This window comes from Diuraphis noxia, unplaced genomic scaffold, assembly GCF_037042655.1.
Source record: "Diuraphis noxia isolate RWA-SAM2 unplaced genomic scaffold, SU_Dnox_SAM2 contig0002, whole genome shotgun sequence".
NCBI classification, from domain to species: Eukaryota; Metazoa; Arthropoda; class Insecta; order Hemiptera; family Aphididae; genus Diuraphis; species Diuraphis noxia.
This window is the reverse complement of record NW_028301712.1, coordinates 28801136-28801871: the sequence shown is the minus strand read 5'-3', so window position 1 is coordinate 28801871 and position 736 is coordinate 28801136. Positions and strand designations below refer to the sequence as shown.

Sequence of the window (736 nt, the reverse complement as noted above, 5' to 3'; positions counted from 1 at the left end):
TGCGGTGCATGGGCAACAACAATGACGGACGAAAATAGACTAGCTACGTTTGAACGGAAGGTTCTTAGAAGGATATTTAGACCAAAAAGAAATGCTCTGGGGGACTTCGAATTAAGAACAAACCGAGAAGTAGAAGAACTATATGGTGAAACAAATATAATTGGAGTCCTTAAGAGTAATAGACTGGGATGGGCTGGTCATGTATGGAGATCCGGGGGCCCCATAGGATTGGCCACAGACTGGAAGCCGGACACAAGAAGGCCGAGAGGACGACCCAGACAGCGGTGGAAAGACAGGATTGCAAAAGATGCATCGAGACTGGGAGTGAATGACGGAAAAAAACTAGCTCAAGACAGAGATAGATGGAGGCAATAAGTGGGTTGTTGCGGCAATGGACCTAAATGGCCCGTAAAAGCCAAAAGATAGATAGATAGAATAAGAAAAACTTGAGTGAAAGTAATAATTACTAATTACTTGAATAATGAGTTCAATAAAAAAATAATAAAATAATTAACAGTTGACATAGGTAGGGGTTATGTTTTGAATTGATTTTATTAATGGGGACTTTTTTACCGGTCACATTTTTTCCGGAGACTTTTTTTCCGTTTACCATTTTATGTGTTTAACAAAATCTGTAAGCTTCATACAGTAACCTGCCCTACCAAATACAATTTATTCCCCCCTTCATTACGCCTCTGCGTATAGGTTTAGTTATAGTCTATAACTTATAGAATGT

At 39.3% G+C, this 736-nt stretch overlaps 1 protein-coding gene across 1 annotated transcript; it reads left to right on the top strand.

The window, feature by feature from the left end:
• The first annotated feature begins 21 nt into the window (after positions 1-21).
• LOC149058307 (uncharacterized) lies at positions 22-375 on the top strand. Its single transcript, XM_089218356.1, has one exon. It carries the CDS (start codon positions 22-24, stop codon positions 373-375), a length of 354 nt encoding a protein of 117 aa, XP_089074482.1.
• The last annotated feature ends 361 nt before the right edge of the window (positions 376-736 follow it).